This window comes from Festucalex cinctus, chromosome 1 (genome assembly GCF_051991245.1).
Source record: "Festucalex cinctus isolate MCC-2025b chromosome 1, RoL_Fcin_1.0, whole genome shotgun sequence".
In the NCBI taxonomy this organism is placed as follows: Eukaryota; Metazoa; Chordata; class Actinopteri; order Syngnathiformes; family Syngnathidae; genus Festucalex; species Festucalex cinctus.
Window position 1 is genome coordinate 31,339,351 of NC_135411.1, and position 21,878 is coordinate 31,361,228.

Here is a 21,878-nt window from a genome sequence, read left to right on the forward strand (position 1 = left end):
GCAACAAGTGAATCAAAACCCACAAAAAAAAAAAAAAGTGAATCAAAAGTACCAACATTACTGTTACCTGGTTGCTCTTCAACTTCAAGATTTTGTCGTCCTCTTTTGAGATGCACCAACATTTATGGGGTCAACTGTTTTCAACCAATGACTGTATAATTTGTTTCAAAGCACGCCGGACGAAAATGTGACTTACCTTCTTTTCAAATACTGTAAATGACCGATTCAGTACAATTCTTGCACTAATTAAACACCAACGATGGATGTGTGAATGGTAAAGAATATACATGCCTTTGACACCCTAGCTCCGACCTTTAGCCACACACTAGTCACAATCAGACAAGTAAAACATGAATGGGCTATGGCAAAAACAAATAAGCCATTCATGGTGCACTGCTGGAAGAGAAACATTACACTACATTAACGGGTATACAAAAACAGTGTATGTTCTTTGGAAGTTAATTTTATTAGTATTTTGTATGGAATTTTCCCTCTTGATAGTTGTACTTTATTTACTGTAATTTGATCTTTTAATCTATTGAATATTTACATTTATTTAATTCATGTAATTGTCTTTCTTAGATAGGTAAAAAAGAAACAATTATCAATATCGACTGATATGAAATGCTTCATTGTGAAACATTTTTCAGTCATATTACCCAGCCCGACTAAGCAAATTATATTTAAAAAGGGGTTTAATCTTTATATTGACCAGTTTATTTGACTTTTTCATTGTGGCATTAACCGCTTACTAAAGGTTAAATATTATGTTAAGATGAGTAACTAAATTTGTTACATGTTAAAATGCTAATTCGTCGCAAAAAACACCCCCAAATTGGTGTTTTCCTCCATTCACCAATCTCTGAGCATTCCTGCTCATTCGTGCTATCTGAGCACCAGCTCCTGCCCAATCCAAGAAAATGATTGGCCCTCAATCTCATCACGCGTAACGGTGAAAGACTGAGTGAGCCAGCCCCGTATCGCTCCTGCAGACAAAACACACACCCAACTTTATCTGAGCAACGTATTATTTACTGTTTTGTGGGTGATGCAACACAACATCCGGCTTTAGGATGACGTCGTGAAAGGGTCGCGGCAATCACACGGGGAGAGGTGGGGTTTTGGTGAGCCAGGTGTGTTAGAAAAATAGCCACCACAATAACTCGTATTTCCTAAGAAATTACATCGCCATCGTGCCAAAGGTAACATATAATCGTATATGCCTATAGTTAACTGTGAAAAGCTTAAACTAGCATGATATGGGTCCTTTAAGATAACTTGAGCCTCCGGGATCCCTTGCCGTATACTGTCGATCGGCAGAATCCATGATCCTCTTCCAACCATCCGTGCATCTGTTTTCTGAAGCACTTATCCTTTGGGACCAATTTTAAATCCATCCGCTTGTGTGGACTAGCTGCTCGCTAGCATTATTTTCGTTTCCGCTCCAACATTCAGGTGGCTAAACTCCCTTCGTATGCCATTGTAATAGCATGGTAGGGGTGTGCCAAAAAATCGATTCATAGAGGAATCGAGATTCTCATTTATTAATCAAATCGATATTAATATCCAAAAATCGATTTTATTTAAATTAGAAATGAAGAAGAAGGGAAAAGGCAGTTGTAGCCCACATACTGTTTTTTGTGGAAAAAGGCACTTACAATACAAAATGAATAAATGTTCAAAGAAAAAAAAGACACTTTAATGTCTCTATTTATCATGTTGTCTTGCAAAGCAGACTGGAGTAGATCATGACAATGTTGTGCATGTCTTTAAATTGAAGCAGAAATCATCTGTCAATCAAATAATTCTGAATCGAATCATAGACCCAAAAATCGTAATCGAATCGAATCGTGAGACAGTCAGATTCCCAGCCCTAATGAGAGGCCAATAATGAAGTAACAAAGACAAAGGTGTTCATATGGTGTTCTATTAACTATTTTGTTAATCGATTAATCGTTTGGAGCCATTGGCAGTGGTCGGGGTGAGCAGGGGCTCATTTGCGTAAGACAGAACCGCTTCGTCAAAACAAGCTCACTTCCGTAAGGCTAGATAAATTGGGTGAAAAAAGTGTGCTGTGCCTGAGTGAGCTTGTCAGTATGGGGTGAGAAAATGGTCAAACATTCTCCAACCACAGGGTTTTTCTATAACCGTCTTGACTGGTGTGTATATCAACACCAGCGCCTCTGGTGAGCATTATTCGCCGACATGCGCTCGAATTGCATTCAAGCGTTCTGAGTCTCGACTTCCCCCGAGCATGGCAAAGGCGCTTCTCTGAATCTTCTGATGATGTTTCTGCTGATGTGGAACAGATTTCCTTGAGGAAGCGGTTGATGGCGGTGGATTACCAGCTTGCTTAACCATTCTGCTTATCCCTGGGGGCCTCTGTCACATCAAGCCTACCCTCTGTCTGCTATATGTCATATTTTGCACATCCATTCACACCCTAGCCCAACAATATCTAATACATTTAATTTATTCAGATCGGACTGTCTATGAAGCCTTATCCAAATGATTCTGTTCTGCGGTGATCTCATTATTGCCCAATCGTATCATTTTTAACGGCTGGAGTTTGTATTGTAGTATTTGTAGCTACATTTACTCGCCTCCTAGCACTGGTTTGCTTGACGCACCAGGCAGTGTGCAATCTCAGAGCTATGTCATCGCATCACAAATATCACATCCATGCATCTCGTTTATAAAACACCCTGTGACAAGTGTTCCTTTGCGTCTTGCCATAAAATAGCAGTTGAATGTTCGCACCGGGGACCTGTGGTCACTGTCCCCAGGCGCTGATGTAATGGGAGCCTTCCCTCTGGAGTCGGTGCTCGTCTGGCACCAGTTGATGTGGGCAAATTTGCAGAAAAAAAAAAAATCAAAGCGCAACTGTGCTAATTTTGGCTCTAGCTCCAAGCCAGCACTGGCATTTACTTAGTGTGAAAGGGGCCATTACATGTGTAGGGGAAAGGATACCACCACCACTTGTCAGAGTGCTGGTGATAAAACCCAAATAAAAATTGGGGTCAGAAATGTCTCATGATTGTATTGCGAATCACTTAACATGTTTTTCAATCCCAGTTTTGAAAATATATTTTAGTTGGTCAGATTAAAACATCCTTGTCATCCTTGCACCTACTACCCGAAGCTTGCTCATTTATGGCATATAGTCTTACCAGTCTCAATTTTCCTCTTTAGATCTTGTGTCCCTGTTAGATCTGGAAAATAACCTGCCGGATGAACTCATCCCCAATGGAGACCTGTCCCAGATGGGAATGTCCTCTAACGGCGGCGCTGGAGGAGGACCAGGTCTCAACTCCATCGTCTCAGACGCCGCCTCCAAACACAAGCAGCTGTCCGAACTCCTGCGGCCGGGTAGCTCCTCTATCTTGGGAGGTTCTCTCAACTCTGGCAGTCCTCAACAGGGAGGGATGGTGGGTGGCCAGCTCGGAGTGGTGCTTGGGAAAAGCCCACTTGGCCAGGGCTCTCCAAATCATCAGTCTCCCCAGAGCCAGAAAGTAGCTGTGGGTACGGGACAAGGCAATGGAGGCATGAGTTTCAGTCAGGCCCTGTTGAACAGTGGGCAGGGACACGGGGTCTTGGGCACAAGCGGACAAGTGATGAATGGAGCTCTGGGACCAGCAGGCCGAGGAAGACCTGGCATGCAGTACCAGAGCCAAGGTATACCTGGTGTACCAGGAGGAAGCGTGCTGGCAGAGACGCTCACCCAAGGAGGACCACAGTTGGGCGGACATAACTCATTGACTCCTCAACAAGCTGGACACGTGAATAAGGTGAGGAAGAAATTCTTTCACAATTTCCGACACTGACTTAGCGTGATACAATAGCACAATGATCATGCCTTGTTCAAGAGCTGTGCTTTGCCCTTCGGTTTAGTCTGTCTGAACAATCCACAAGTGTTTTTTTGTTTGTTTGTTTGTTTGTTTTTTTTGGGGGGGGGGGGGGGGGGGTCCCAGTTGTTTTTTGCAGTCTCAGTCTAGTACATGCTTCTCTTTCTCCTCTTGGTCTTAAGATAATGGAGCTGTAAATCAAGTTTAGAGGTGTTGGTTGGGATGTTGCTGGTGTGATGAGATGTGATAGAAAGCCAGGAAGTGGGAAAAGAGAAATCCAAGTCACAGCGTCTCCATGTATATCAGTTGTATTATATGTACTGCACTTGTCTGGCGTGTTGACACCTCAGTAAATGGAGATCATTAAACTGGACGCGACATGAAGGGAAAGTCATGCTCTGGTGTGAAAGCGAACGAAGCATCAGGCAAGCTGTGCTTACTTTGGAAGGGGGAGGGTCAGGCTGCAGCCCAACGCTCTGCTCAGCGGTCCTTCTCTGCACCCTGTCTCCCCTCCCACATCTCTATCTTGCATGGGATGGGCCTGCTTGTTCTACTGAGTAACACTGGCAGCCGGCAGCCAGGCCAAGGCAACATAACAGACAGATACTGAAAGCGATCAAAGGAATAAATGATGTATGGACACGAAATCAGAGCAGTAACTATCTCTAGCCCTTTTTACTTATGAGTACACGCCACTAGGTTCTTAAGAACACTTTTAGTTTCCTGTCAGAATTAAGATTTTCTATGAGATAGTATACTACAAAATACTCCCACAAATGTGTGCCGCTGATTGCAAACAAGATTTGTCAACTAGTACCCAAAAAAATTTAGTTAAGTACATTTTGCACAAATAAGTAGACCCCCGAGGCCTAGCGGAGATGTTGCTATCCATAACAGTCATGGACGTAATAGAAAATACTAGAAGTAGATAGCCGTTTTTGTTGTGGGATGCATTCATTTTTTGCATGAGTTGATTTGATTAAACTGAAGATTGTGCATTCTAGGGATGTCCAGATCGGATTACGTGATCGGAAATGGGGCCCGATCATATGGTTGCTGACTTGATCGGAATCGGACATTGTCTCCCGATCAGGATTTGGATAAATATAGAGGTTATTTTTTTATAACTTTTTTATTATTATTATTATTATTAAATCTGGAGTTGGGCGGTGGCACAGAGTGACTTTAACTTTCTATACAATGCTTGCGGCATGGTGTCACTTCACTACATGACACTATTTAGCCATCGAGCGGCGGGGCTAACCCCGGGTTTTCACCGGTTGCGGTTGCGGTGCGGTCCGGCGACGCAAGCAATTAGATTCCATTAATTCGAATGGTGCAGTTTACACCGCTTGCGGGTGCGTTGCGTGTCGACTGCGCAAGGATAGACCTATTTTCTATTTTTGCCGGACGCCGCAGCGGTAGGCCTCCGGCAAATGGCAAGCTAGCACAAAACACATCGAGCGGGACAGGAAGACCGAGGCAGTTTCAAAATAAATTTCCGGTTACCTTTCAGAATAAAACACTCGCCAGCTCCTATTTCGCAAGTTTTTCAGCAAAACGTGACGTGGGCGTCGCCGGGCCATGTGCTCATTCACGGTTTAGACACCAGCGAACATGGACGAGGAGAGGTTTATATTGGAGGTGGAAAACCACAAAATAATATATGACACGGCACATCCTTTTTATAAGGACTGTAATGTATTGTGAGTTTGATGTTCGCGATTGCTTGTTGTGCCCGTCTCGCTTGCCGTACTGAGCGGCAGCCGGACGGGGAAGACAGAAATAAAGAGTGTACCCGCACTGACCAGACTCTCGTTATTAATATACTTTACAAGGACAACCAAAAAAAGGATGCTGCATGGAATCTCATAGCAGAAGAAGAAAAGGTTAAATCAAAAGAAGTCCACCTCTCTTTCTGCTTCTCTATTGAGCACAGACATTCTGTATGTTTGTCGTTGTGAAATGCCACATGATCGCGCGCGCGCGGTCCCGCGAGACACGTTGGGAAGTGGGCGGCGACGGAGCTGCCGGACCGCAGCTGTGCGGAGCCGGTGTGGATTGACAAAAAAATTGACCCGTCCGGAGCACGCAGTCAAGACGCACCGCACCGCAACCGCACCGCAACCGCATCCGGTGAAAACCCGGGGTAAACAAGGAAATGGCACCGAGGTATTTGGAAGTAGATAAGTTACTATATCATCTTTAGTGTGGAAAGCGGAGATGGTGCGGCTTGCACTGTACAATGTGAGCATTTCGTGCGGCGAAAAGTATTAGGGCTGGGTATTGCCGCCAACCTCACGATACAATACATATCACGATACAGGGGTCACGATACAATACATATCACGATACAGGGGTCACGATACAATACATATCACGATACAGGGGTCACGATACAATACATATCACGATACACGGGTCACGATACGATAAGTATCGCGATACAGGGGTCACGATACGATACGTATCGCGATACATATGTATCCCAATACTTGATCTTCAAGGCGATACGGATCCCGATATTTCACATTCATTTACTTGCATTTTAAAATAACACTCATATGTATACTTAAAGGATATGTTTATTATGCTGGATGACAAAAAATGTTTTTGTTAGTAGCTCTTCTGGTTTACCACCGAACAGCATGCCTGGTCTAAATGTGTACGCACTGCAGAGCAAAGAGCAGTTTTCACAGACACACCGGGAAAATTTATTAATAGGCATGAGCCGATATGAGTAAAAATATCAAAGTATTGAAATTACAGCTCTAAAATGTGCTTATTTGAAATATTTGGGGGACTAAAAACAGCATTTTTTTCATGTAACACATTCTATTTCGTTTTTTTAAACAAAATATAGGAAAACTGGTGCATTAAGACACACGTGCCATGTTAAATTTATAAGTAAATAAATGTTGATATTCTTCCTCTGCTTTCATTTTTTTCTTGGCAAGACACAGTGTCCAGTCACTGGTGAGCTTTTTTTGCATTAATTGAACGCAATTAACTTCAAAGACACTGCTGGTTTTTAGTTTTTAGGTACAATACAAGGTGCAAAGACAAACGTTAACTGCCTATTTAAGTTAACAGCAATATCGATTCTGATGCCTGCATATGTTACTTCTGAGTACTCACCGATACCGATACCACTGTTTTAATGCAGTATCGGGGCCTCTGCCGATACCAGTATCGGTATCGGAACAACGCTACTAAAAACCCACCCACGAGCAACAACAAACATTTCCCCTTGCGTTCCCTGGCTACTTCCGTACTCCTGCCCACAGGCGGCTCTTATTGGTACATGCGGTCATATGACCGAATGCGGCAGTATGCCAAAGATCATTTAGGGGAGTAAAGGGCGTACCCTCAGACAACAAGTTGGTTTGGTACCCATGTTAACCACTCGTTATGGTTGAGCTGTACAGAATGAATGCACCGGAGCGCAGACTAACTTAAAACCGCACTGTTTTGTGATTAGGTTATTGCACTTGGTCAAACTTCGATGTCGGTTAGATTTAAGATTAATCGTGCAGCGCTAGTCTAGACGCCCTTCGAAGGGAGCCGGGTGCCTAACCTAGCCTAGCCCGAATTTGCAGGGTCAGACGTTCTAACGGTGTGGCCAAATTCCGCCCGGGCCGGTCTAGATTAGTGCGAGTCCAGACCCAATGTCATGACATGCTAAGATTAAATAAATTTTGCTTGCTTGCTCTTCAAATACAGCTTTTTGTTTGTTGTGATTTGTGAAATTATCTTGTTTTTATGCTTTTTATGATGTCTAGCTTCGTTTCAGTGGTAATTGCTTTTCTTTTGGCTGGACGAACATTGAAAGAAGATGTAGCTTTCTTCTTTGGGGCCATGATGTGTAAAAAAGAGGGCAAAAAGCCAAAGATACTCCCACAAGTGCACAAGCGCGAGCACTAGCTAAGGGCTAAATAGCGGACGAGGGGGAAAACGCTGCGGGCTATAGGGCGGGCAAGGATCCAAAATGGCGGACAGGGCCAAAATGGCGGACCGGGCATAACTGTTGTAACGTCAAAACGCCTTAGGTCGAGTGCGCCGTAACTCGAGGACCCGCTTAGTACATTGAAACCGAGCTAGCCGTTTGCATCATCATTTACTGTATGTAGTGTTTGCCGATATTCTGACAAGCCTTTGTGCTGTCTGCCTATTCTAGATGGGGATGTCAGGAACTCCATTTGGCCAGCAGTACAGTCAAACGGGGGTCCAGCAGATGGGGCCAACGGGTGTCAATGCCCAACAACTCCAGAACAAGACAACCCTCCCCAATAATCTGCCTCAGTTCCCGTCAGAGCTAAAGGGAGTTGGGAGTGTGCCGAACATGGTAAGTCTGTCCCGTTACGTTAACTTATGTACCTAATTTGTTTGCAAGTGTTTGATCAACATTGTTAATTATATGGATTGTTCACATTGATTGAGACGATTGTCACTCTGTTACAGTCCCAGATGCAGCAGCAGGTCGCGTCCGTGGGGATCGTACCCAGCGCCGGTGGCGTGTCAGCCGGGCCGACGGCCGATCCTGAGAAGCGCAAACTCATTCAGCAGCAGCTGGTCCTGCTGCTCCACGCACACAAGTGCCAGCGGCGGGAGCAGGCCAACGGAGAGGTGCGGGCCTGCACTCTGCCCCACTGTCGCACCATGAAGAACGTCCTCAACCACATGACCCACTGCCAGGCGGGCAAGTCTTGCCAGGGTGAGTGTTTTTTAAGTTCATGGCAACTCGTAATAGACCCTTCCAGCTGACTCTGCTTTCCCTCCTTCCTGTCTTTAGTTTTTCCTCTGGTCTCTTGAGAGCTCCTTAATTTGTTGGAATGTTGAGGTTTCTGCGGTTGGCGTAAGACTCTGGTTTTGTAACCATGCGGATGGCAGGAGGTGTTTGGTTGGTGCTGGATTTCACTTTGATGGACTGAATGTGCTGATTTCTGTGGATCTCACTCTGCCTCATCTATCCTTCCCTCCTTCCGCTCTTTAGTTTTTCCTCTGGTCTCTTGAGATCTCTTTAATTTGTTGGAATTTAGAGGTTTCTGGGGTTGGCGTAAGACTCTGATTTTGTAACCATGTGGATGGCAGGAAGTGTTTGGTTGGTGCTGGATTTTACTTTGATGCATCTTTCTTTTCTTTTTATCTTTTCTGACCTTTTCTCTGGTCTCCTGATCTTCTGAACCTCACGACTCTGGCGAGACTCTGAAGTATCCGGTTTAGGTGAAGTAAAGGCAATAACAACAATTTTGGCTATGAAATAAATGTTGTGAAATATGAGTAGCTCGCTGCTGTTTTGCTTTTGTAAAAGTAGCTCACAGTGGAAAAAAGGTTGAAGACCTCTGGTGTACATGGACCAAGTCCTGCTGATGCCAACTCAAAAAGTCTTATAATTGCCAATAGATGCTACAAGATGGCGGTAAAGCACTTTAGTAGTATTAATGCTGCCTTCATGTGGTATCGAAATTATGGTAAATACCACGTTCAGTAGAAGATTGCACGTGAACACCCCATCTTGTGGTATTTTCCGCTGCACAACTGGGAATTTATTTTGATACCCAAGTTTCCGAGCTGAGAGAACTTTTCGAGTTTCAACATGGCGGAGAGTGCCGCAGGATTCGTGAATGGCAAGCAATATTAACGCTTATAAGAGTGTTGTCATCCACTAGCAGGTTGTTTTAGAATCTACACAATTATGTAGCGTACACAAACAATTCAATCTCCTGTCCTTTTACAGCTAATTTTTTGCCCTAATTGTTCAGTTTTACGAGCAAAGACGACATCAGCTGCACTGTGTATTTTGTTGCTACAACAACAAAAGCACATGAACAGAACTCAGTCGTAAGTAGGAGTATCTGAGTGGTAAGGTCCATCTTTCCCATAGCATGTGAAGGCAGGGTTAGACAAGATTATGTCCTGCCTAAATAAAGCTATACAAACAGAAATTTGTGGTAAACTAGTGGTTGAAAGACTATGGATTTTTATTGTTACTTTTGTAGTCTCGATAGTCGATACTAAATTGATGATAGTCGAGTCGATGTCGATAACTCAATGATGTCTTTTTTTTTTTTTCTCTCTCTCAGTTGTCAACTTGCTGTAAGCCCTTTCCGATACTACCACAAACTTACAAGCCCCCCCGTCCCCTTTTATGCTGAACAACTATTTGATGAAAGACAGGAAATGCTTGCCTTGTACAGTGTTAAATTTAGCCTTTGGTTCTTCATTGACTGGTTGTCCTCATCTTAACTTTGTCCTTACGGAATCCACACATTTAAATTAGGACAAAAAAAAAGTTTAGTTGCTTTTGGATAATTGCCATCAACACGGCTCATTCAATGTTTGTGCCGCCTTTCAATCTTTCCTCCTATAGTGGCCCACTGTGCATCATCCAGACAGATCATCTCCCATTGGAAGAACTGCACGCGGCACGACTGTCCTGTCTGCCTGCCTCTGAAGAACGCAAGTGACAAGAGAAACCAACAGCGTGAGTGTTCTATTCAACTGAACTATTCATACTTGGCTATTTGGGTGGGAAATCCTCAGCGTTAACCTCAGGTGAATGTGAAAGTATGAGGTGGCGCCACCTGCAGGTTGCACAATACTGAACGTGAGGAGCGGAATTGAAGCAGGATTCCTCAGGAAAGGCCTGGCTTGTAATGGGACACCTAGGGGTGGGGCTTTGTTGTTTCGTTCCTGTGGGGGGCAGGGCTTGGATGCCGGGCTGCTCTCTGATTTGTCCAAAGAGCAATGACGGATTTAAATCCCCCACCAGGGCAGCATGCTGCCTGTCATCAAGCAACATAGCGAGGAGCAGTGCTGTGCTCATCGACAACTGTTAATAAACATAAATATATGTTTTGTTTAAGAATAAGAAGTATTTATTGGTGTTCATTAGAGGATTTGTTTAACAATTCTTATCACTCTCACACTAAAGCCATGCTAGGTTCCCCTGGGGCCAGCCTGCACAATGCAATCAGCACAGTGGGGTCCAGCCAGCCCAGTGCCCCGACCATCAACAGCGCAGCCACGCACATAGACCCCAGCTCCATGCAAAGGGCCTATGCCGCTCTGGGTCTCCCCTACGGCAACCAGTCCCCTGTTCAGAACCAGGGCCAGGGTCCTGCTCAACAGAACCCGCAGGGGCATCAGCAGCTGCGAAATATGAATGCACTAGGTAGATGAGAAACATACCTTGAAATACAGAGCACAATTTGTCTTCTGCTATGTGCATCATTTCTGTCTTTGAATGAATTTCAGGCACTAATCAGATCAACCAGATGGCAGCCGGCATGGGGGTTCCCTCTTCAGAGCAGACTGGCTTGCACAGCGACTCTTTGCCCTCCACCCTCAACAAGTGAGTTGGTCCATGATGTTAATAATGGCAAAAATGTCTCTTTTGAAAGTCGCACTGTTTCTTCTGGGTTTTATGCCTTGCATGATGAACATGTACATGAATGCCTCAGTTAAACCTTATTTATTTATTTATTTATTTATTTATTTTTTATTTTTTTTCCCCAATTTTGCTGTGTTTCTTCTTTTTGTCCTTCAGTCAGTTGTTGCCAGAAGGGTCCGTGGCAGGAGGCATGGGAAACTTGCCCGCCACCACTCCTCTCTCCGCTTCGGGGGTCAGGAAGGCCTGGCATGAACACGTCACTCAGGACCTGCGCACCCACCTGGTGCACAAACTGTATGTTACGTGTGTTTGTGTATACTAACGCGATCGAAAAGTATGTGTGACTAATTAACCCCCCACCCCCCACCCCAAGAGTACAAGCCATATTCCCAACCCCAGACCCTGCAGCACTTAAGGACCGCAGAATGGACAACTTGGTAGCGTATGCGCGCAAGGTCGAGGGTGACATGTATGAGTCGGCCAACAGCAGGGTAAATATTAGAAGTTGTTGTCTCAGTGGGGAACCTTTTACCCATCGATGAAAGTTAACATGTATTGGCAATGTTGTAAACAAGTTTGTCTCTTCTATTTCTTCTCCTCTGACTAGGATGAATATTACCACTTCCTGGCAGAGAAGATCTACAAGATCCAGAAGGAGCTAGAGGAGAAGCGACGCTTGCGGATCCAGAGACAGCCTGGCATGGTGGGCAACACCTGCCCCCAACAGCCTACCATGACTCAGCCCAACGCCATGGGCCCCGGACAGCCAATCCGACCTCCCAGTCAGTAGTAAAATCTCTCTCTTTTCCTTTGGTGGTTAAATTAAATGATTCATGATTGATTTTGTTCCACCTCAGATGGACCTGTGCCTATACCAAATCAGATGATGAATCGTATGCAGGTTCCTCAAGGTATGAGTGTACTGATTAACCTTCAGTACCATCAGCTGATCTGACAAATTTTTCTAAGTTTTGCACATTTTAGACTTTCACCAATATCATAAATGGATTTATAATCGACTATATTTGTATTTATGTGTATTCCTATAAGGAATCAATCAGTACAACCCAATGGCAATGCAAAATGCGCAGATGTCACAGACACCCTTGGGTCAGCGGGCTCCTTCACCCATGAACCATCCCCCACAGCTTAACATGAACTCCGTCCCAACGGTGAGTTTAACTCCTTCTTAGAGATTGATAATATAAATTAAGATGCTAAAAATAACTTTCTTTGACGAACACATATAGCACAGTGGTCCAATTTGGAACTTGACCAACAGTTTCTATGCCTCAAAAGCCAAAAAATACTTCAGTCATGCATGACTTCAGCAAATCTATTGCACACCCAATGAAATAACTCCAAAAGTATGTTTTGTCCTTTGGCTGTTTTCTGATGCCACCACACAAAGGGTACCAGTGATGAAAAATGAGAAAAGTGTAATGATACTTGCAGAACCGGACACAAAACAGCTCAGTACAGCATGAGCAAGACAATGTATTCAAAATCACTAATATAAATAATATTAGCAAATGTTAGTCTAAATTTACTTCCTATATAGTCCATCAGTGATTCTCAAACTGACCTAAAGCGCCTGGCAAAACATGCCTCTAAAACCTAGTTTTTTTTTTTTTTTCTCTCTCTCTCGGGTTTAAAGGGAGAAGAGCGCTGGAGCTCTCCCGGCTTTAACGGTAGAAGTGCGGTCATGCGCTCCCGGCCTTAATGGATTGTGGTGGTACTGGGAGAAAATGTAAACCCTGATTTGCAAGCTATTACATAGAGGCTAGAATATAATTCTACTCTTAAAACATTGCCTGTCCAGTTAATAAGTTTTGTGTTGGAAATAGTTAAAGCCTGCATAAAATTAATTCACTGACATATTTTTCAGTATTACCTCATCTTGGAACCAATGGTTTTCCACTATAGGGCTAACCTGGGAGAAAACATTGCATTACATTATGAACCTTATCAGAAAATTAGATGCTTACACTGTAATGATTTTCATCCATGGGTTCTTTTCCTTTCCCAGATGGGCATGTCCCCTTCGAGAATACCACAGAATCCTGGAATGATGGTCAATCACGCAGGTAACATGGTTCCTCAGCCGGCCAACCAGGGTCAGTTTTTGTCTCAGGCACAGTTCCCTGCAGCCGCTGGAGGAGCAATGAATGTGAACATGGGCATGGGTCAGCAAGTAACGCAACATAGTACACAGGTGAGACGCTGCGTATTCCGTGCCGTTTCTTTTTACAAAAATCACTGTCTTCCGCAAGAGTGATGTGGCAAAATCTGCAGCTATAAGTTTAAATCCGCCATCTGTTTTTAAACTTTTTAAATATCCTTACGGTTTGAACTACAGTGGAAACTACATTTACAAATAACGTGGGTGACAATTTGTTTTCCGGGGAGAAAAAAAAAAATTGGTTCACGGCGCACTATTTTTGGTTCACAAGCAGTCTTGTCATGGCATTGGCAATTTTGGCTCTAATTTAGCCCTCAGTATGGCTCCAAAGAAAGTGAAAACTGCAAGTGATAAGTGTTATTCCCAGTCTTGGCCACTTTGAAGTATCTCATTCTCTGATTTGATCTTTGAAACAGTCATCGACTACACAGTCTTTTTTTACGTTTACTGTGCTGCATCCCACAATGCAATGCAATGTGTATTTAAAACACTGACCTGTATATATGACTGGATAGCCGATAGTTCATACACACCAGTGCAAGCTGTTGAAGTCACAGGGCCATCTTGTTACTCCCACCTCACGAGCAGTCTACCGTATAAACTACGGTACACGTACAGATGAGACATGTATAGCTCGTAGGCAGTTAGTATGTCCTGCTTTGAAGACCACCTTTTTCTCTTATCACTCAGTTCCTTAGATCTCAATATTAGATTTGGAAGAGGTATCTTTTGTTGAATTATAGTTATAATTCTTTAATTAAAAAAAGTAGAAGTTTCCTCCTGTACTAAACATCATTAAAGCGATACAAGACTTATAACGAAAGTTCCGACTGTAACTACGGTTCTATGAGTCCCGGACGACCGCCAGAAGGCGGTGCTTTAAGCACTGCCTTCTGGCAGTCGGGAGGGACGAAATAGAACTCAATTTGCAGTATTATATACTATAAAAGTGCAACTATGTCTGGCATCTTATTCCCTGAAATTTCTTTTCAACTGATTAAGTATCGAAATATGAACCTACCGTGGTGAACGCCATTTTCCTGGTCATGTGATTGTGATGATGTATCCTGTGTGTAACCAGAAGCCGCCTTCGCTCATTTCAATGGGAGTTTGCTGGTGTAATGGGCAAAAAAAAAAAAGACCTCTTGGGTCCCACATACTGTGCCAATTCTGTTCAGAGGAAAGTCCTCAGCGCGTCCGGTTTCTGTGTGGGGGTGGGGTGGTGGGGGGTGTTCGCTCCGAATGTGGGCTAAAGCGTGTTTAGCACATGACATGTAGCTTAGCCTAGCAGACTAAAAGTCACCCGGATGTTTACCGTCCACTTCGACTCGCCGGCGGCGGCTGGATCTGCCAGTTTCATTCGGCTTTCGGTTGGAAACAAATCTTTGCCGAGTCCTCCGTGGCTGTACTGCTTTTGGAAGCGATGAGTCTCTTTGTTGTCACCGGCAGTCATGTCATTCAATGTGTATTTTACGCATGCGATACGTTACTGTGATCACGTGACTGTCCAAAATGCCCAATACAGTACTTAATGCAAAAATATTCATAAAAAGTGCTATAAAATCATAATCGCTCAACATAAATTGACAATTTTTTCAGAGAAAAGTTGAAATAACCGTTTCACAGAATAGCTGGTTAGTTTTTCATAACTTGTGTTCCTTTAAGCATATAATTTATACATGTATTTAAGGCAAGTTGTAAAATGTCTGAAGTCCCCTTGTTTTATAAATTTAAAACACCATAAATCATGCTGTTTCAACTAAGTACAGTCTCAAATGTTCTCCAATTTCGATACTGTAAATGTAGAGGATTGTATGCCAAGAAACGTTTCTTGGGAGGAGCAATATGGAGGCCTCTCATGACCTCAAAAGTCTTGGCCTATTGGCTATCCAGTCATATACTGTATATAGATCTGTGATTTAAAACAACCACACAACTTTGTCTTCCTTGAGCTTAATGCCAACACAGTGCAAAACACCATAGATTGGCTAATGAATAGTATCGATAGTTATGGTGTTTAAATGCTTTAAGTGATGAATATTTGAATAGGAATTGTCAACACTTGTGGACAGACAATATCACAATACTTGCAGGTATATTTTCTTGATCCTCTACAAAAACACATAGTAATTCCTGCAGTTAACTGAGTCACAACATTTGTGAGAATCTTCATGAATGTATAATGCTGCCTCCCGGTGGCCAAGTCACGCACACGCGCGCACACAAACACACACACATACATACACACCAGAATAAAATAACTCAATGTATCGCTCTATACTAATTGTGTCCAATTTTCCAAACAGCCACAGAATTCCAACCACCCTCTAAATGCTCTGGGCACCCTTGGCTCCCAGTTGCCCTGTGGCCCTGCAGCCCAGCCAGGGATGGGTAGCACGCCTCCACCCAACCCCTCCGCCAACCTCCAAATCCAACAGCACCTTACGCCCGCACAGGTCCCGGTGCCGCAACAGCCCTCCACTCCCGCCTCAACGTGTGGGCCGGCTTCCAACCAAGGCCACATACCCAGCAGCCACCCTGGTCCTCCCTCTGTCGTTAGTACGCCCCCCGACCCTTCCCAGCCGCTTACACCCATGCAGCTGCAGCCCGAGCCCCCCGGCCAGGTGCAGCAGCCCACCTCAGTGCAGGCGCAGCATCCCAGCACACCGGTGAGGTTTTTGTCAGCTTGACTATGAATAAGAGAAGGCTTCTATGTCCATCTAGGATCACGTCATGATCCGCTCTTTGCTCCTTCAGATGTCACAGGCCGCTGCAAGCATCGACAACAGAGTGCCCACCCCAGCCTCTGTGGCAGAGGTCAACTCTCAACAGAACCTGCCAGACAGGAGTGCCACTGACCTTAAGTCGGAAGTAAAAGATGAAGATGAAGAGGATGACAGTAATTTGGAGAACAAGCAAGATGGCATGAAAGTAGAGGTACATCTTTGAGTTTAAGGACTAATACTCTGGTACACCTTGATGCTATGTTATGTGTGTGGTTGCAGAATGATTTAAACGAAAAGAAAGGATAGGTTCTAATGTATGATAAATGAAAAGTGAAGCATTATAAGGTAAGATTTTTAACATGACTCAGCCTTTATTTTCCTGTTCTTTTAGCAGGATGATGAATCCAAACCCCCTCTGGTGAAAGAGGAGGAGCCAGATGCAACTGAGCCAAAGCAGGAACCGATGGACACTGACCAAAAGAAGCCAGCGGTGAAGACGGAACCCAAAGAAGAGGCGGAAAGTGGAGGCAATGCCGCTGCTACTCAGAGCCGCAAAAAAAGTGAGTTGTATGCAGTGATTGGTACCTTGATTTATAAGTGCCCCAACTTAGGAATTGTTTGCATTTTAAGCCATCGTATGCCAATGTAACAGTTCTGTTTGACGTGTTTCTTTGAACAAGAATCTTCTTTTCTCCGCTTTTTGGGTCAATAAACAGTGTTTTGGGTCAACCCAAACCATGTTCTACTGTTGATTACTAAAGAACAACAACAATAAAAAGTTAATGTATATTTTGTTGGTAAAGTAAGTCTACTCTTTCTTTTGGTAGGCTGGGTGCCTGTCAGAGAACACAAATTTTATATGTTAACTTTGCACTTTACATAAAAACGCACCGCGTTATTGCCGTATGCTTGCTAAAACAAACGCGTTGCAGGAGCAAAGCAGTGACTTTGGTTCTACTTTATTCAATGATTCAACAATGAATGTACTCGTGTTATTTTATCAGTCTTCATTCACAAATCCATTAACGTCCTCATCTTCTGTATCCAAATTGAACAGCTGATCAATTTCTCCTTCAAACATGCCAGGTTCATCATCATTATCGGAGTCAGATCTCGTTGCAGTGCGGCTGTTTAGCAATGATCCTGGCTTTCGCGCGCCCAGGCGTCCACAATCTATTCACATACGGTGGCGTACTCGCCCGACGTTGCCTCCCAGTTTGGTGAAAATGTGTTCGCCGTCTCTCATCCAGCGCACAATGGCTGCTCAGAACTTAATTTGAACGCCAAGTTTACACCAATGTCCAGCAGTTGGAGACTTGGAGTTCTTTCGTTAATCCTCCCAGAATGATGACAAACTCCCCCCGGTTGCTGGCACCGCGGGTGAGCGTTATGGATCCACTCTGCTCCATCTTGACTGCATGCTCGGCAGACACGTCAAATTTGAGTTTGTTTTCTTGATTCCTCCACCGATGTGGAATTCCCTTGTGCCTCCATGTACAAACACGTAACTGATTCCAGTTACCCCAAACGGGGTAGACGAAATGAACTGCAGGAGACAGTCTGGTGTTTTATTTTATCTCTCTTATTATTTACTTTCTCGTTCAATCTCGACTACATACAGCCTCAACTCTCTTCCGCGTTCTTCCTGCATGCGCGCTTCCAAAGTCACACGCCATACGCATACACAGTCATTCACAATGGCTCGAGGAAGAAGCCAACCAGGAATGAGCGCCCACCAATCAGAAACGCTTGGTGACACAGCAAAATTTGCCTCGATTCTTGACTGGAACGATAACGTCTTCACTTCAGAACTAGCGTACACAAAAGGCACTTTTTTTTTCTTTTTTTTTTTTTTTTTTGCTGACTCGAAGGCGTGGTGCTGCGCCGCTGCTGAATGAATACAATGGAAAGGCTGACACAAGTCAAGGTATCACCGTATTATAGTTGTCTCGGTTGACATAATTGAAATGTTTAGTTTTCAGGTCTTACTCTATGTGTATACCAAATTTATATTGACCATTTCACTGTCTGTGCAGTTTTCAGACCTGAAGAGCTCAGACAAGCTCTAATGCCTACACTTGAGGCCCTCTACAGGCAAGACCCGGAGTCCCTGCCCTTCAGACAGCCTGTGGACCCGCTGCTGCTCGACATCCCAGTGAGTGTCTATCCATACTTACTAATATGTTGGCCTTATTTTCCCATCCCTCTAAAGCTGAAACTTTCTCTGCTCCCCAGGACTACTTTGATATAGTGAAGAATCCCATCGACCTGTCCACTATCAAGCGTAAACTGGACACGGGCCAGTACCAAGAGCCGTGGCAATATGTAGATGACGTTTGGCTCATGTTTAACAACGCGTGGCTGTACAACCGCAAGACTTCCCGCGTTTACAAAAACTGCACCAAGCTTGCCGAAGTGTTCGAAGTGGAGATCGAGCCCGTCATGAAGTCTTTGGGCTACTGCTGCAGCCGCAAGGTGAGACGATACGCGACTGTTCATATATGCCACACCTTACAACCACACTGAAACATGACGTGCTTCGTCTGTGGTCTGCAGTACGAGTTCTCCCCCCAAACGCTGTGCTGCTATGGCAAACAACTGTGCACTATCTCAAGGGATGGCATCTATTACAGTTATCAGAACAGGTAAAGGTTAAGCACTACACTCACTGATTACTCTTGCCACTACATTTACAACAGTTATTTTCCACAAAGCAGTCAAGTGTGCATTTTTCCTTTCACTTTGACTTGTCTTAAAATGTTTTAAGCCTCTGTTGGAGCCCAAAGCAAGTCCCCAGGTTCCCCCTGCTGGACAGAATGTTATTGCAATCAACAAAATGAATTTTAACCGGTGTTAGGCATTTTACTTCTTTGAAGACACTTTCATCCCTTCAAGGTACACTTAAGTACAAAGTATGACATATAAAATTAACATATATACTGTATGTCTTGAGAGAGGGAGTTGCAGAGGAGGGAGGGAGATAATGCCAACAAGACTACAAGAAGACAATAATGCCAAACACTACATGGCTATTACAAGTACATGCTATTCTTCATACAAACTTAAGTATGAAATTAATAGACAGAACATTTAACTTTTGCATAAAATCTTATCAATGCATTATTTAAATGAGTGTAAGCTGGTCATGACCATACCAGTCAGGAGTGCGTCCGTCCTCGATTGTTGAATGTGTGCGCTCCAGCTTGTTGCCCGTGCTGCTGCCGTGTATGTGCAAGCTGCAGTTTACCCAAATATTGACACGAAGCGAGGAGGTAGGACTCAGACGCAGAGTGTAAGTTGGCCAACAAGGCTGCAGCTTTAATCCAATGAACTCAAAACACCTCTTAAAGAGGGAAAAAAGGCTGAACAAAAGGAGCTCCAAACTGGAGATACAAAAAGGGCACTCAAAAACAGGAACAACAAAAGGCGCTCCACTAGGGAGGAAAACAAGGGGCAAACTAAGGGCGCAAGACAAGGCAAGGCAAGACATCAAACTAGGACTATGGTACGAGGACTGTGAGGACGCTTCCATGCACTGAGGTGTGACACTTCGGCAACGAGGAGAGAATTCAGGTGGCTTTTATGTCCGGGTTGATTAGGAACAGGTGGTAGTGATCATGGGCGTGGACCGGTAATCAGTGAGGCTGCAGGAAGGGTAAGTGACCTGGGGTGAGAAGAGAGTTAGTACTTTCAAAATAAACCGGGAACCTGACTGTGAAAATAAAAGCATGACCCGCCACTCTGGTGGCGGCGTGACAGTACCCCCCCCTCAATGGCCGGCTCATGACGGCCTTCCACATAAAAAGTCCAAACAAAACAAGGGCGGGCGGAAGGGGGCACGGAGGTGGGAACACGGCCCACCTATCCGTCCCAGGCAAGAGGCAGTTCAGGAGGGCGTCCATGACGCCAGACGAGAGTCCCGTTGGGACCGTTCAGAAGACCTTTTCTTAGCGCCGGATCAGGTTCGGAAGGTACCAAGGGAATCCCGTGGATCGTTTTGACTTGGTAGACCTGGCAGACTTGGCAGACTTGGCAGACTTGGCGATGCGTGGCAGACGTGGCAGACTTGGCGTGGCAGGCTTGGCAGACTTGACGAGGCGTGGCAGGCTTGGCAGACTTGGCGTGGCAGGCTTGGCAGACTTGACGAGGCGTGGACGGCTTTGGCGTGGACGGCTTTGGCGTGGACGGCTTTGGCGTGGACGGCTTTGGCGTGGACGGCTTTGGCGTGGACGGCTTTGGCGTGGACGGCTTTGGCGTGGACGACTTTGGCGAGGACGGCTTTGGCGAGGACGGCTTTGGCGAGGACGGCTTTGGCGAGGACGGCTTTGGCGAGGACGGCTTTGGCGAGGACGGCTTTGGCGAGGACGGCTTTGGCGAGGACGGCTTTGACGAGGACGGCTTTGACGAGGACGGCGTGATGCAGAGACTTGGCGTAACTTGATGCAGAGACTTGGCGTGACATGATGCAGAGACTTGGCGTGGCTCAGGGTCTTGGAGCTGCACCCGGCGAGGCTCGGGGACTTGAGGCGGTGCCCGGCGAGGCTTGGGGGCGAGAGGCTGCAGCGGGCGAGGTTCAAGAGTCACCTGGTTGACTGCGGCTGAGGATGCACTGGTTGATGACTGTTCCAAAACGTGATCCATACAGTCCATTCCCCATTCCAGTACATTCCCGGAGTTCCAGTCGATTCGGGGGTTGTGTTGACGTAGCCAAGGGTGTCCCAGAACCAAAGTGGGTGACGAAGCTTGGATTACATGGAAACGGAGGTTTTCGATGTGTTGTCCAATTCGTACTTCTAGGGGTTCGGTGATATGGGTGATGCAAAAGAGTTCCTTGCCATTAAGCGCTCTGGCCTGGACGGTTAGGGGAAGGGGTTCGGTGGTGGCCCGTAGCCGTTTCACGAGGCCCCAGCCCATGAGGCTCTCGTCGGAACCGGAGTCGATGAGGGCTGGCAGGTCTATGGTCATAGCATGGTGGCTTATCCGGACATGCGTGATTCTTTGAGTCTTAGCAGGACGGGGTGACGGGAAACTCACCGGTGGACCTCTCTTCACGTTGCAAGATCCCACCAGATGACCAAGTTCACCACAGTAGTAGCAGCGGCCTTCTTGGCGGCGCCGCTGTCGCTCCTCGATGGTTAGCTGGGTCCGACCAAGCTGCATGGGTTCCTCGTCATTTCCACTGACCTCCCTTGCGGTGGATGACTGGGGAAATGCATATCTTGAAGTCTCACTTGCCAGTGGATGCTGGAGGGGTCCCGAACCAGGTATCTTTTGGAGTCCGCTGCTCTGCTTGAGCTCCCGCCTCCGATGATCAGTGCGGATGGCAAGCGAAATCAATGAGTCCAGGTCGCTGGGTAAGTCACTTGGAAGCAAGAGTTCCTGCATGGAGGTTGTGAGCCCCTTCAAAAAGTGGTCAAAGAGAGCTGTGTCGTTCCAGCCACTCTTGGCTGCTAGTGTACGGAATCGGATGGCGTAATCATTAACCGATTCTCTCCCTTGTCTGAGATAGCTGAGTTCTCGCGTCTTCTCTCGATCCATGTTGGTGGGATCGAAAACAAGACGAAGTGCCCTGCTAAACCCGGCTGCAGTTGAGCAAGTCGGGGAGTGCCGTGCCCATTCCGCGGTGGCCCAGTCTCTGGCTCGTCCCGTCAGGTGTGAAATCATGAAGGCCACGCGGGAACGGTCTGTGGGAAATGCCTGTGGTGAGAGTTCGAAATGTATGTCACATTCGG

General features: G+C 45.4%; 1 protein-coding gene across 4 annotated transcripts in view; it reads left to right on the forward strand.

Moving 5' to 3' along the window:
* Window positions 1-21,878, forward strand: part of crebbpb (CREB binding lysine acetyltransferase b) — a 44,533-nt gene that overhangs the window by 8,131 nt on the left and 14,524 nt on the right. For 2 of the 4 annotated variants that reach the window (XM_077528898.1, XM_077528917.1), the window contains exons 2-19: window positions 3,193-3,788; window positions 8,023-8,190; window positions 8,307-8,559; window positions 10,216-10,329; window positions 10,780-11,019; window positions 11,103-11,199; window positions 11,395-11,532; window positions 11,612-11,729; window positions 11,846-12,020; window positions 12,096-12,149; window positions 12,289-12,410; window positions 13,268-13,453; window positions 15,727-16,089; window positions 16,178-16,357; window positions 16,538-16,706; window positions 18,183-18,301; window positions 18,382-18,621; window positions 18,703-18,791. In XM_077528898.1, coding sequence (XP_077385024.1) covers window positions 3,193-3,788; window positions 8,023-8,190; window positions 8,307-8,559; window positions 10,216-10,329; window positions 10,780-11,019; window positions 11,103-11,199; window positions 11,395-11,532; window positions 11,612-11,729; window positions 11,846-12,020; window positions 12,096-12,149; window positions 12,289-12,410; window positions 13,268-13,453; window positions 15,727-16,089; window positions 16,178-16,357; window positions 16,538-16,706; window positions 18,183-18,301; window positions 18,382-18,621; window positions 18,703-18,791 — 3,421 coding nt within the window. The remainder of the gene's footprint in view (window positions 1-3,192; window positions 3,789-8,022; window positions 8,191-8,306; window positions 8,560-10,215; window positions 10,330-10,779; window positions 11,020-11,102; window positions 11,200-11,394; window positions 11,533-11,611; window positions 11,730-11,845; window positions 12,021-12,095; window positions 12,150-12,288; window positions 12,411-13,267; window positions 13,454-15,726; window positions 16,090-16,177; window positions 16,358-16,537; window positions 16,707-18,182; window positions 18,302-18,381; window positions 18,622-18,702; window positions 18,792-21,878) is intronic. The other 2 variants (XM_077528908.1, XM_077528926.1) reach the window with 1 other exon arrangement.